The sequence below is a fragment of the Rutilus rutilus genome (genome assembly GCF_951802725.1).
Source record: "Rutilus rutilus genome assembly, chromosome: 9".
NCBI classification, from domain to species: Eukaryota; Metazoa; Chordata; class Actinopteri; order Cypriniformes; family Leuciscidae; genus Rutilus; species Rutilus rutilus.
Genome location: NC_140223.1, coordinates 684,269 through 696,768, shown reverse-complemented (window position 1 = coordinate 696,768; position 12,500 = coordinate 684,269). Strand labels below are relative to the sequence as shown.

Sequence of the window (12,500 nt, the reverse complement as noted above, 5' to 3'; positions counted from 1 at the left end):
ATTTATTGTTGCTTGCAGCTATATTTATTATTATTATTATTATTATAGCCATTTTTGCTTTATAATCACACGATTTTCACCAAATTGTGCAGCACTACTAACAAGCACCGCAATCATGAAAAAAAAAAAAAAAAAACTCTTTTAAATTGAATTCACAATTTTTATCCAAAAAATTGCAATTAGATTTTTTCCCCAAATGGTGCAGCAACTTACATCATGAAATAAGATTTCGGTAACACTTTAAAATAAGGTTCATTAGTTAACATCAGTTCATTAGTTAACATAACATGAACCAATAATGAACTCTACATATATACTGCATTTATTAATCTTGGTTAATGTTAATATCAACATTTACTAATACTTTTTAAAATTATAATCTTGTCAACATTAGTTAATGCACTGTGAACTAACATGAGAAAACTATGAACAGCTGTATTTTTTATTAACTAACGTTAACAAAGATTAACAAATACAGTAACACATGTATTGCTCATGGTTAGTTCATGTTAGTTAATGCATTATCTAATGTTAACTAATCAACCTTCTTGTAAAGCGTCACCGATTCTTCAGATCTCTCACCGTTTGGACGTGGTTTTAATGATGTCCGACACCGTCTGAATGTAGTCAGTGGCCAGAACTACGATCTCCTCGTCCTCGGAGAAATTATCATTGAAGATTCGGTCCAGAAGACGCTTCCAGTGGAACTGCAGAGAGAGAGATGACAGCGTTTATCCTCGAGCGCGTGCCGTCTGCCCTTATGCTTATTGATTTATGCTTCATTTGGAGATCATGTTCTGCGTTTTAAACAGCGGATCTGTGCTGCCAAAAGTGTGTCCAGATCCAGCGGCTTCAGATATTTGCCAGTTTGCCTTCTAATTTCACCGTGAAGCGGAAGGTCATCAAGGCCATTAGTGACCCTGGACCACAAAGCCAGTCACATGGCTCAATTTGTTTAAACTGAGATTTATACATCATCTGAAAGCTGAATAAATAATCTTTCCATTGATGTGTGGTTTGTTAGGATAGGACAATATTTGGTCGAGATATAACTATTGAACATCTGGAATCTGAGGGTGCGAAATAATCGAAACATTGAGAAAATCTCCTTCAAACTTGTGCATTTATGTTGGCGATTGTGCTGCACTCACAAAAATACATTTTTGATATATTTACGGTAGGAAATGTACAAAATATCTTCATGGGACATGATCTTTACTTAATATCCGAATGATTTTTGGCATAAAAGAAAAATCTATAATTTTGACCCATACAATGTTGGCTATTGCCACAAATGGGTTAGGGTTAGTAACCCTAACCCTAACCTAACCCTATATATATAAATGATAATAAATAATTTTTTTACAACAGAAATGAATCATCACTAAACTTACTCAAGCTGGACTGTGACGCTATTTTCTTCTAGAAACAAACTTTGTTGCATTATTTTCCTGTTATCTCTGTAAAGCTGCTTTGAAACGCTCTGTACAGTAAAAAACGCTGGATAAATAAAGGTGACTTGACTTGTTGACTTGACAGCCATTCAAAAGAAGACATTTTACTTTCTTTCTGCTTGTGAACCTTCTAACACACGTGATAAAGTGTGTGTATCTACTCACGCTCGGAGCCATTTTCTGCAGCTGGCTCAGAGTGATTCGGTTGTACATGCTGCTGATGTCTTTTCTTTGCTCCTCGTATTCAGACACTGTGATCTTTGGCAAAAAAGAAAGAAGAAAGACTGTTAAATCATGTGCATTAAGACATTTCCCACACACACAAGTTCATACAAGCACACCCTGCAGTTCAGAATCACTTCCCTTCAGATTCAGTGATTCGGTTCATTCAAGTGATTCATTTGAACGAACACATGTAAATACTCGGTTTAAAAGTCATTAACTTAACACACATCTTTCCCTCGCAGGTCAAAATTACACTTTATTTATTTATTTTGGTCCAAAATGATTATTCAATTTAATTTTGATAATATCTTTTTTTTTCTTCACTTTTTTAATGCAATTTTTTTGGGGGATCTTTTGTTATTTTTTATTTTATTTACCTTTAAATGACTAGATTTAATCAATGAATACATAATAAATAAATAGTAATTTAGAAGCACATTCCTTACAATCTTTCAACTTAAATAAAAAAAAAAGAAAAAAAAAGAAAATAACTCATAATTTCAAGCCTAAACCTTTTAATTATAAACATTATACATTATAAAATATAAGTAGACATTATAAAATAATTTTTTTGGTAAAGTTTTAGCATTTTTAGTTTGAATTTTGAGCATTTTTATGTTTTTCTATGTGTACTGAAGCATTCCTCGCATTCACTCAAATTGACTTGCAAGGGAAGGATTTGTTACTGTTTTAAATTTAAATAAAAATAATTTTTTCTTGTATTCGTGGTTCAAGTACGACAAAAGTCCTCTGATGAACACAATTTTTTTCAAAAATGTTTTTTAAAAATTCCGGGTCCCAATGACCCGAGGGAAGGATGAGAGAAAGAATGATGAACACACACGAGATACATACGTTTGCTAGTTTCATCTCCAGATCCAGAATCTCTCGAGACTTCAGCGTGGCGTTCTGAGCTCCCAGCATGCTCAGCAATCGCTCCATCAGCGCCTTATAGGACGCCAGAATCTGCCGTCATCGAGAAAAACGTCCGTTATTAAACTAATGTCAAGCAGAATCTTAGGATTTTATGTGCTAAATGTCATACACAAAAGCAAAAGTAGCATTAATAAACCATGCTTTGAGGCTTTTATTGATGCATTTCATATGATTTTGTCTCTGATAACAAATAATTTTTTATATTATCTTTAATGTTTAAAATAAAACTTTAAATTTTAAAATTAAAATTTAAACTAATAAAAATTTACAAAAACTTTAAATAAAATGAAAATAAAAAATAAAAAAAGTTAAAATATTAATAAAACTATAATAGTGTCTGCTGTCTGCATTTTACTTTTATTTTAACAAAAAAAAAAAAAATCTAGATATATTAATTTATTTTATTAATTAACCCTCTGGTATCAAAAGTGACCAAACACCTGAAATGTAACTTTTTTTTTTTCTTTTTTTTTTTGCAAAATCAATGTAATATGTTTTTTAGAACAACAATCATGGAAATCATGAAGAAAACACTAGAGTGCTAAAGAGTTAAAGATACCCGGAAAGTAAAACTTTGAATAGTTTTGTATGTCAATATTTGGGAGTCATTATATATATATATGTATGTATTTGGTAACACTTTACCAATATGGTTGCATTTCATAATATTAGTTAGTTAGATTAGTGTACATGAGCTAACACTGAAAACTACTTTTGAAGTATTATTAATCTGTGTTAATGTTAATGTTAATGTTAATGTTAGTTTCAACATTTAATAATACATTTACTAAAATCAAAAGTTGCATCTGTTAAATATTGTTTCATGGACCTGAACTGATATGAACTAACAATGAACAGTTTAATGTTTATTCACTAACATTAACAAAGATTAATACATCCTATAACAAACCTATTGCTCATTGTTAGTTCGTGCATTAACTAATGTTAACTAATAGGGCCTGTAAAGTATATTGTAAAGTGTTACCAATTATTTTACCAATTATTGTTATTTGAATGTAAACACTTGCATTTACACTTATCTGGATGTCTAATTATATACGTCAATTGTTTGTATATTTAATAAAGCAAATCTCATATTATGCCTGAGTTACTAATAATAAAAACCAGGTCTTATTTCACCATAATATTAAGAAATTATATTTTTAGTGCTGGGCAACAATTAATCACACCCGAAATAAAAGTTTGTGTTTACATAATATATGTGTGTGTACTGTGTATAATTATTTTGTATAAAATACACACATATGCATGTATATAGTTAATATTTGCATGTGTATACTGTGTTTATATATATTTATACATAATTTATAGTATATATAAATATAAATATTTTATATATAAATAACCCATTTTACTTAAATATATACATGCATATGTGTGTGTTTATATATACAAAATAATTATACACAGTACACACACATATATTATGTAAACACAAACTTTTATTTCGGGTGTGACTAATTGTTGCCCAGCACTAAAAATATAATTTCTTAATATAATGGTGAAATAAGACCTGGTTTTTATTATTAGTAACTCAGGCATAATGTCAGATTTGCTTTATTAAATATATATATCTCTCTCAGTGGGATTTCTTCTTGGCTTGTCAGATTAAATTTGTAGTTGCATTGTAGTAAAAGTCTGATGTCATCGGACCGTGACAGAGGCACCGCTGTGACCTCATTATTAATGGACACGAGCTCATCTGTGACATCATCACCAGCTGTGACACGATCAATTAGACATGTGAGCTCACAGCGAGTGACAGATGGCCGTCAGACACACACACACACACACACACACACACTGCATCTCAGTGTTCACACTATCCATCCTAGACAGTGTGTGAGATTAAAAGAAGTGTGTCCCAAAGCATAGTATGTTGAAATTGAGATTTCATAATTCATGAATTATTATGACAAAAGTCCCTGTATGATCTATGGGTTTTCGAAGTGTGGATCTGTGTTCACTATAATGGCTAATATTACCCACAATCCATTGCGCTTTGGAGGAGGAACTACAAACATGGGTAAAAAGTGTTAAAAAACTACAAAACATGGCGGATATGCGCAACCGACGGTGAGAGGTTTAGATAAAGGTTTGAGTGACTAATCAAAGTTTAACCTGATAGAAAAATATGTATTAATGTTATCCGTGTTATATTTCATCTGCAATAACAATGAGGACTTTAATAAAGATCCGTTTGGCCGTTAACTTTTAAATGCATCATTATGCATTAATATGAGGAGAGTCTCCGCATGAAAGACCCGCGACTGCCAAACAATTCTGCAATTAAATTAAATGTGGAGTTTTATCTTTGACAAGATGATTGACAGGCCAGTTTTCTGTGACAATATGATTGACAGGCCAGTTTACGGTGATAGGATGAGAGAGCAACCGTTAAAGACGCTGTTTTATGACGGCATAGTTTGTCCCAAAGTTTGTCTACTCTTTTGCTACACACTCAAAAGTATGCACTTTTTCTTCACAAAAAAGAGTACATACTTTTAAGGGCTATTTACACGACACCGTTTTCAACTAAAAACGTAAAACTTTTAATGCGTTTTGGCCGTTCGTTTACACGACAATAGCGCCTGAAAACACAATGTTTTGAAAACGGATTTCAAAGTGCAAGTTTTTGAAAGCGGTCTCTGTGTAAACAACAAAAACACGAATCTCTGAAGACGATGACGTCGTGCACATGCGTATTACGTGTTTAATCTATAGTGTTTCATCGCCATCTACTGGCCTGGCAGCAGAATACAGCGTTTTTAGTCGTTTTAAAGGTCCCGTTTGAATGGGGATCGTTTTGACAATGTCTGTACACGGAAAACTCACAGGAAAAACTTCTCCGTTTTAAGCATATCGTTGTCGTGTAAACTTACCCTTAGGGCGTAGTTAAGTAGGCCAATTGAGACGCAACAGGAGAGACGAAAGAGTGAACTGCACGTATACAGCATTTAATTTCTTAATCATGATGGTTAATGTTAATTTCAACATTTACTAATACTTCACCTTCACACTGTCTTCATCTTGTCCCAGATACAGAGTTCGTTCCGGCAGAGTCAAACCCTCCTGATCAATCTGCAATCACACACCAGCTCAAGTTACTTTCAAACAAAAACAACACAATATAACTTTATTAGTCTCTCCCTCACCCGTATGGCGTTGCGTGACGAGTTTTTATCGTCTACGCTGACAGTGAGCGAGAAGAACACAGATGTGCTGTACAATCCCTGAGTCTTGTACAGCATCTCATTAAAATCCGGGCTCGCGGGGGCGGAGCTACTGTCCCACCCCGCCCCTCTGGGCGGAGCTCCAGACAGGTCCCACCCACCACAGCTGTCAATCACCTCAGTCATAGGCCCCGCCCCCAGACGGTCGATCTCCTTCATGTTGATACAGGAGCGGTAGAATTCTTTCACCTGTGGGAGAAAATAATACGTTTTAAAGATCTTTTGAACTTATAATAAAGTATAATTTATTCCCAATGAAAAATATTTTTTAAAAGATCTTTCCATGGTAAAATTGAGAAATATATATATATATATATATATGTTGTTGTTTTTTTCATATCAATCTGAATAAAAAATTAGACAATTGCAACAAAATATTAAACAAATTTAAATTGTTAATCCAATCACATGGTTTAAGTAAAATATCCAATCAAATAATATTTGATATTCTGATGTTTAATTTAAATTTAAATATTTTCACCATTTACAAATTTAAACATTAAGTAATTAATCTTTTTTTCATTCGTTTTTTCTTTAGCTCTTTTCCTAAATGTAAAAAAAGTATCAGTGCAGTGTATAATGTTATCACTACATTTTTTAATTTTCTGAATAAAACGAGGAATTTGATAAAAACACAAATTCAATCATGTATGAGCAAAGGAAATAGTGATGCTTGACATATATATATATATATATATATATATATATATATATATATATATACACTGAACAAAATTATAAGCGCAACACTTTTGTTTTTGCCCCCATTTTTCATGAGCTGAACTCAAAGTTCTAAGACTTTTTCTACGTACACAAAAGGCCTATTTAGAGTGGCCTTTTATTGTGGCCAGCCTAAGGCACACCTGTGCAATAATCATGCTGTCTAATCAGCATCTTGATATACCACACCTGTGAGGTGGATGGATTATCTCGGCAAAGGAGAAGTGCTCACTAACACAGATTTAGACAGATTTGTGAACAATATTTGAGAGAAATAGGCCTTTTGTGTACATAGAAAAAGTCTTAGATCTTTGAGTTCAGCTCATGAAAAATGGGGGCATTTAAAAGTGTTGCGTTTATAATTTTGTTCAGTGTGCATATATATTTGAAGTGGATAAAAAAAGTTCATCAAAGTCAAATATATATATATTGCAAAAATATGTAGATTTAAATCTATACCAGTGTTATTGTAGTATCGTTGAGATACTATTATAGTTTTTATTAATATAGTTTATATATTTTTCATTCGCATTGTAATGTTAGTTAAAGTTAAATGTTAGTAATGTGCGCCTATAGGCGGGTCCACAATGCGCATACACTCTGCTTGTTAAACACACAGGGACGCACAGCAGCACACAAACATGCCAAATATTTAAAATAAAAGGATTACAATGTAAAAGAGTATTATTGTGTATATAAAGATATGGTGGAATCCGGCTTGTCCCGTAGACGGTCTGCTTGCGCGCTTTTAATTTGTGCACGAGCAGTTCTGTTTGCGCTCTGACAAGCTGACAAGTTTGCGAACAATGCAAACAAGTTTTATATATTTAATTTCATTCAACATTTATTTAATTTCAACTAAAGAAAGTGCTTTTTATGGCTTTAGTTTTGGTTTTAGTTTCAGTTTTAGCTAACTATAATAACCTTGATTTATATAATTTCTTTAAAAAAAAATTGAAATAAATACATACTTGAATAAAATAAAATAAATGTATTTTTTTCATTTGCACTATATTAACCCTATTTTATTGCTTATATCTGTGGCTATTATTGATTGCGATGTATTGTTAACTCTGACATCCAAAGTACATACAGTATTATCCAATGATACTTTTCATGTAATATGAGCCCCAATGTTTGTTTGTATGTTTTGTTTTTGTACATTAAATGTGTTGTTACAGATATTTGATGTACACTGTTGTGTAAATGTTCAAGAAAATAAAAACAGTATTTAAAAAAAATTATAATTAAAAATATTAAAAATATAATAAAAAAAGACATAAAAAACATAAATAATAAATAAATGTATTTTATTTATTTATTAATAAAAAAAATATATAAAAAAATACAATTAAAATGTCTTTAAAGCAAGCATATATTCATGTGCAGTCATACCTTCCTCTCAGCACTGTCCGGCTCGTTCCTCTGGACCGGCATCTGTAGGAGGCGCTGCAGCTTCTCCTGGTTCAGTTCCCCGATGGCAGTGATGATCCCGTAACTCAGTTTGTCGTCGGGAATCCCGTGTCGGCGGAGCCATCCTCCGCAGGCGAAGCTGTAGAAGTCGTGACAGGGCTGGACGCTCGGGTCGATGTTCCCCTGGACGAATCGCGCAGCCCGGATCAGCGAACGCCGTTTAACGCAATCCTGCCTGCACTGTGAATCCTGCGCTTCCAGCGACAGGAACTTTAGCGCTAGCATGCATCCGAGAATCACGCACATTCCCGCTGCGAACACCAGCGCCGAGAGAAGGCAGATTTCCCGCCGGCTCCAGCGGGCCGGAGTCCCGCCCCCAGGGCTGGCCCCGCCCACCACACACTGGCCCCGCCCACTTCGCCCTCGGCTCCCGCGATCTAGGGATCCGCCCAGATGCAAACTCATGCCGTTGCTCAGCGTGTTGCTCCCGTAGCGGCTCCCGTACTTGATCTCCTGGAAGTCGTCATAATGCGCGGTCAGGGAGTACGTCTTCTCCATGCCGACCGACGTCTGCGTACGCGATTTATTGGGGAAAGTGTGGAACATGAGGTCACGAGGGAAGGATATAGGATCAAAGTACGGTCATGACCTTTGACCCTTTCAAATCTGAGGTCAGTCTGTATCCAGGGGATTTTTTTACGTCGTGTCCGTCAGCCGTTTCCTTTCTCAGATTGACCTGTTGTGAGAGAGATGCAATTAATGAATTGCTTGATATAGTGCAGGACATGTTTCAATTAGATTTTTTATGTTTTGAACAAACATTGAAAAATTGCAATTAAATTAATAAAGTCTGTGATGCATTTTGAATGTAATCATTTTGGGGAAAGTTACTTTTAAAAGTAATGCATTACAATATTGCGGTACTCCCAAAAAAAGTAACTAATTGCATAACTTAGTTACTTTTTATGAAAAGTAATATGTTACATTACTTTTGCGTTACTTTTTCTCACCTGGGCTGGGCTTGCTTGTTTATTTTTTAATAACAACAAAAAAAGTTCTATTTTGGCAAATGTTCAGGCCCTTTCACACCAAAAGTGAAATGAATAACCTAAATGCATATTCACTCCTGTACAGTACAGTAGAGGACCGTAGAGGTAGAGTACAGTAGAGCGCAGTAGAGTACAGTAGAGGTGGAGTACAGTAGAGCGCAGTAGAGTACAGTAGAGCACAGCAGAGTACAGTAGAGGTAGAGTACAGTAGAGCACAGTAGAGGTAGAGTACAGTAGAGCACAGTAGAGGTAGAGTACAGTAGAGTGCAGTAGAGGTAGAGTACAGTAGAGTACAGTAGAGGTGGAGTACATTAGAGCACAGAAGAGTACAGTAGAGGTAGAGTACAGTAGAGGTGGAGTACAGAATAGTACAGTAGAGCACAGTAGAGGTAGAGTACAGTGGTGTACAGTAGAGTACAGTAGCGGTAGAGTACAGTAGAGGTAGAGTACAGTAGTGTACAGTAGAGTACAGTAGCGGTAGAGTACAGTAGAGGTAGAGTACAGTAGAGCGCAGTAGAGGTTGAGTACAGTAGAGTACAGTAGAGGTAGAGTACAGTAGAGTACAGTAGAGGTGGAGTACAGTAGAGCACAGAAGAGCACAGTAGAGTACAGTAGAGGTAGAGTACAGTAGAGGTGGAGTACAGAATAATACAGTAGAGCACAGTAGAGGTAGAGTACAGTAGTGTACAGTAGAGTACAGTAGCGGTAGAGTACAGTAGAGGTAGAGTACAGTAGAGCACAGTAGAGTACAGTAGAGGTAGAGTACAGTAGTGTACAGTAGAGGTAGAGTACAGTAGAGGTAGATTACAGTAGTGTACAGTAGTGTACAGTAGAGGTAGAGAACAGTAATGTACAGCAGAGTACAGTAGAGGTGGCGTACAGTAGTGTACAGTGGAGTACAGTAGAGGTAGAGTACAGTAGTGTACCGTAGAGTTAGAGTACAGTAGTGTACAGTAGAGCAGAGTTGAGGTAGAGTACAGTAGAGTACAGTAAAGGTAGAGTACGTAGAGGTACAGTGCCCTCCACAATTATTGAACCCCCTGGTAAATATGATCAAAATTGGCTGTAAAAAATAAATCTGCATCGATTATCCTTGTGATCTTTCATTCAAAAAATGTGAAAAATTCTAACCTTTCATTGAAGTAAAAGAATTGAAAGTGGGGGGAAATCACATTATGAAATAAATGTTTTTCTCCAAAACACGTTGGCCACAATTATTGAAACCCTTTTATTAAATACTTTTTGCAATCTCCTTTTGCCAAGATAACAGCTCTGAGTCTTCTTCTATAATGCCTGATGAGTTTGGAGAATAACTGACAAGAGATCAGAGACCATTCCTCCATACAGAATCTCTCCAGATCCTTCAGATTCCCATATCCATGCTGGTGCTTCTCCTCTTCAGTTCAGCCACTCATCAGGTCAGGGGACTGAGACGGTCATGGCAGAAGCTTCATTTTGTGCTCCACAACAAATTTTTGTTTTGATTTTGATGTTTGTTTTGGATCGTTGTCCTGATGGAAGATCCAACCACGGCATATTATAAGATTTCTAGCAGAAGGCGTCAGGTTTTGATTTTTTATCTGTTGATATTTGATAGAATCCACAATGCCATGAATCTGAACAAGAAGTCCAGGACCTCCAGCAGAAAAATATGCCCACAACATTAAAGATCCAATGGTATATTAAATTGTACACATGGGGTACTTTTTATCATTGTGTTCACCAAACCCATCTAGTGTGTTTGCTGCCAAAAAGCTCTGTTTTAGTCTCATCTGACCACAGAACCCTGTGTTGTTTGAAGATCCAGTCATGTCTGACAATTAAATTTGCTGGAATTTGTTTTTGGATGAGCGAGGAGGTTTTTTTTTAAACCCTCCCAAACAACATGTGGGGATGTAGGGGTTGTTTGATAATTTTTTTTTTTGTGGCTTTCTGACCCTAAGACTCAACTAATCTCTGCAATTCTCCATCTGTGATCCTTGGAGAGTATTTGGCCAGTCAAACTTTCATACTCGCCGTGCATTAAGACAATATAGACACACGTCCTCTTCCTGGCAGATTCATAACATCTTTAGTTGATTATAACTTCTTAATTATTGCCCTGATGGTCAAAATGGGGATTTTCAATTCTTTAGCTATTGTCTTACAGCCACTTTCTAGTTTGTGATGCTCAACAATCTTTTGCTACGCATCAGAACTATATTCTGTGGTTTTACTCATTGTGATGGATGATTAAGGGGATTTGGCCTTTGTGTTTCCTCATATTTAAACTCCTGTGAAACAAGAAGTCATAGCTGGACAGTTTCATGTTCCTAGTCACCCTGGTGTACTAAAAAAGGTAAATATTAATGGGAATATACTTCAGAGATATTTTACTCGTAAAAAATTCTAGGGGTTTCAATAATTGTGGCCGACGTGTTTTGGAGAAAAACATTTATTTCATAATGTGATTTCCCCCCACTTTCAATTCTTTTACTTCAATGAAAGGTTAGAATTTTGCACATTTTTTGAATGAAAGATCACATGGATAATCGATGCAGATTTATTTTTTACAGCCAATTTTGATCATATTTACCAGGGGGTTCAATAATTGTGGAGGGCACTGTAGAGTACGTGGTGTACAGTAGAGTACAGTAGTGTACCGTAGAGGTAGAGTACCGTACAGTAGAGTACAGTAGTGTACAGTAGAGGTAGAGTACAGTAGTGTACAGTAGAGGTAGAGTACCATAGAGCAGTGGTTCCCAATTCCAGTCCTCGTGACCCACTGCTCTGCACATTTTGTATGTCTCCCTTATTCAACACACCTGAACCAGATCATCAGCTCGTTAGGAGAGACTCCATGAACTGAACTGAGTGTGTCAGATAAGAGAGACCTACAAAATGTGCAGAGCAGTGGGTCACGAGGACTGGAATTGGGAACCACTGCCGTAGAGGTAGAGTACAGTAGTGTACAGTAGAGGTAGAGTGCAGTACAGTAGAGTGCAGTAGAGGTAGAGTACCGTACAGTAGAGTACAGTAGTGTACAGTAGAGGGCTCCGCTCAAACAAACGTTTCAGCTGCTGATATTATTCTGGATTAAAGAACAATAGGATACAGGAGAAGGAAGTTCAACACTCTTATTTCTATATCTAATCTAAAGTCATTTTTGCTTCTTAGTATGGTTGAATTAGATCATTGAAGGTCAGCAGCAAAGACACTGGTTAATAAAGTGAGATTAAATACATAAAGTATATTTGTGTAATTTAATATAGTTAATTATAAAAGTTTTGCATAAAATTCTGATATTGCATTTTACTGTTTTTATTCAGTTTTATTTTTTTATTTTTTTATTTGGGACAGTGCACATTAATGAACAATCTAACATTTCTGTACAGACTGTAAATGAGCCAGCTTATAGCATAAATGCTAATTTTCACCTGTAGTCCCGAGGCAGGAAGACAACAACAAAA

General features: G+C 35.5%; 1 protein-coding gene across 3 annotated transcripts in view; it reads right to left on the bottom strand.

Moving 5' to 3' along the window:
- Positions 1–12,500, bottom strand: part of ecel1 (endothelin converting enzyme-like 1) — a 58,526-nt gene that overhangs the window by 28,452 nt on the left and 17,574 nt on the right. For all 3 annotated transcript variants that reach the window (XM_084420094.1, XM_084420095.1, XM_084420093.1), the window contains 6 exons: positions 7,985–8,738; positions 5,792–6,058; positions 5,649–5,717; positions 2,535–2,645; positions 1,620–1,712; positions 583–707 (listed from right to left, as the gene is read on the bottom strand). In XM_084420094.1, the coding sequence (XP_084276220.1) occupies positions 583–707; positions 1,620–1,712; positions 2,535–2,645; positions 5,649–5,717; positions 5,792–6,058; positions 7,985–8,608 (1,289 nt within the window). In that variant the 5' untranslated portion in view covers positions 8,609–8,738. The remainder of the gene's footprint in view (positions 1–582; positions 708–1,619; positions 1,713–2,534; positions 2,646–5,648; positions 5,718–5,791; positions 6,059–7,984; positions 8,739–12,500) is intronic.